General features: G+C 63.8%; 1 protein-coding gene across 1 annotated transcript in view; it reads left to right on the top strand.

Moving 5' to 3' along the window:
• The window catches only part of H696_01113 (hypothetical protein), a 3,079-nt gene extending 542 nt beyond the window's left edge, over positions 1 to 2,537 (top strand). The window contains exons 3-5 of the mRNA XM_009494992.1: positions 118 to 334; positions 509 to 935; positions 1,223 to 2,537. Coding sequence (XP_009493267.1) covers positions 118 to 334; positions 509 to 935; positions 1,223 to 2,013 — 1,435 coding nt within the window. The 3' untranslated portion in view covers positions 2,014 to 2,537. The remainder of the gene's footprint in view (positions 1 to 117; positions 335 to 508; positions 936 to 1,222) is intronic.
• Positions 2,538 to 2,589: the final 52 nt, after the last annotated feature.

The following is a 2,589-nucleotide window of genomic DNA, read 5'->3' as shown; positions in this document are numbered from 1 at the left end:
CCCTCTCTCTCTCTCTCTCTCTGCCTCTCTCTCTCTCTCTCTCTCTGCCTCTCTGACCATCCCCTTGCGTCCCTCCTCCTCCTCCCCCTTGCCGTGTGTGCGGGTCTTTCCGAACAGCAACCTGCTCGAGTCCATCGACAAGTTCACCAACGGCGCCTTCAAGTCCCAGCTCGAGGCCACCGGTCACACTGGCAAGGCCAACCATGTGAGCATCCTCTATGGTCTGGACAAGACCCTGCCCCGCGTGGCGGTCGTCGGTCTGGGCAAGCCCTTCCCCGAGGCGGCCTGCGGCACCACCGAGGCCCAGAAGTCCTGCGACTCCCTGCGCAAGGCCGTGCGTGTTCCTTCTCCCAGCTTGGCCTTTTGCCCCCTTGATCCTGCGGCAGCCCTTTGCTCCCCCCCCCCCCCCCCCCCCCCTCGGATCCGGATCCCATGATGCTTCTGTCCTGCCACTTTGGCTCGCTGCCGCGCCGCCCGGCTGGCCGTGGTCCATCTGCCGGTGCTTCAGTCTGCCCTCGCGGCGCGGAGCCTCCGTGACAGCGGTGCCGACCATGTGGTGTTCGGCTCCGTCCGTGGCTCGGCCGACTTCCAGCCCCTGGCCGAGGGTGCCGCCCTGGGTCTTTACAAGTTCGACCACTACAAGTCCCAGAAGCCCGAGGATGCCGACAAGAAGAAGGAGGTCGAGGCCATTGGTCTGCTCTATGAGGGCTCCCTCAACCAGGAGTGTGCCTCCTCCTTCGAGCGTGGCACCATCTACGCGCGCTACCAGAACATGGCCCGCGACCTGATGAACATCCCGGCCAATGACATGACCCCCACCATCTTCGGCCAGGAGGCCCAGCGCCTGCTGACTGCCGACGGGCTCAAGGTGACTGTGCGTGACCGCAAGTGGATCGAGGAGCAGAAGATGGGCTCCTTCCTGTCGGTGACCAACGGTACGTGTGTCATCAGCTTTTTCGGATGCCGGCTGCCCAGTTGCCCAGAAAAAGCAAGGCACACACCCAAAAAAAAAAAAAGCCCCGCCCCAATCCCGGGCCCCAAAGGTCCTGGGCCTCCACTGAACTCCACACCCATCCTGACTCCCTCCTGGCCTCCTGCTCCGCGATTGTTGGCTGGCTGCTCCCTTTCCCGGGCTCCTGTCAATGGTGTTGCCCCCTCCCCTCCCCCCGCGCGCGCGCGCGCGCGCACGCACGCACGCGTGTACCTGCATCTTCATCCACAGGCACCGACCAGCCTCCGGCCTTTGTGGAGGTCGAGTACAAGACCGCCGAGCGCCCCGAGGGCCCGGTTGTCCTGGTCGGCAAGGGTGTCACCTTCGACTCGGGTGGTATCTCCATCAAGCCGTCCTCCGGCATGGGCATGATGAAGGGCGACATGGGTGGCGCGTCGGTGGTCCTGTCGACCATCGCCGGCCTGGCGCAGCTCGGCGTCAAGACCCACGTCGTGGGTCTGATCCCCCTGTGCGAGAACATGCCCAGCGGTCGTGCCACCAAGCCCGGTGATGTGGTGGTCGCTCGCAGTGGCACCACCATCGAGGTGGACAACACCGATGCCGAGGGTCGCCTGATCCTTTGCGACGCCCTGGACTACGCCAAGACCTTCAAGCCGTCGATGATCATGAACTTCGCCACCCTGACCGGTGCCATGGATGTGGCCCTCGGGTTCGGCTGCACCGGTGTCTTCTGCAAGAATGACGACCTGTGGCAGCGCATCGACAAGCATGGCCGTGCTACGCAGGATCTCCTGTGGCGTATGCCCATTCTGGACGACTACCGCGAGGCGGTCAAGGCCTCGGTGGCGGATCTGATCAACTCCACCGCCACCCGGTCGGCTGGGTCCTGCACTGCGGCCGCCTTCCTGGAGGCTTTCGTCGATGAGGACATGCCCTGGGCTCACTTCGACATTGCTGGTGTCATGCACTCGGGCAAGACCGCCGGCTACCATGTTGCCGGGATGACCGGTCGCCCGGTCCGCCCGCTGATCGACATGATCGCGGCCATGGAGAAGAAGTAAGCTCCACCAAGCGCGACTTCTCCTGTGTGTGCTGCGCGCGAGCGGGCAGGTGTCGGCTGGGTGTCTCGCGGGCGGCGGGAGAGGCCACGCACATGCGTGTGTATGTGCGCGTCTCCATGCAAAGCCGGAACATCCGTCCCCGCCTCCTTGTGTGTGTATGAGCCCCGTGATGTTTGACCCTTCGCGCCCCGATTTTGAGGGACGAGGAGGAGGCGAGCGGCGAGCGGCCAGGGGGAGGAGAGAGGGGAGGGCAAAGATATGGCCCGATGCGGGGATGCGCGTGGCAAAATGGGAGGGTGCTTGTTGTTGCTTTCTTATAACAAGCGTCTGTCCTTTTTTTTCCAGATGCACATGCATTCGGGCAACTTTGCCTCTTCCCCTTCCCCCCCTCCTCCCCGCTCCGCGCCCAGCCTTCACTCTATGCCCTCAAGTCGAGGTGGAGGGGGGCATTCTTCTGGAGGTCGCCGCTGGATTGCCCCTCGTTTCGCCCTGCTGTGAGAATATACAACTCGAAAAGCACGATATTGGCGCCTTGCTTTTGCCGTGTAAAGCATTGTGGGGGGGGTGGGGGGTGGG

The sequence above is a fragment of the Fonticula alba genome (assembly GCF_000388065.1).
Source record: "Fonticula alba strain ATCC 38817 unplaced genomic scaffold supercont2.2, whole genome shotgun sequence".
Taxonomy (NCBI): Eukaryota; order Rotosphaerida; family Fonticulaceae; genus Fonticula; species Fonticula alba.
The sequence above is the reverse complement of the archived record's forward strand: the minus strand, read 5'-3'. Positions and strand labels throughout refer to the sequence as shown.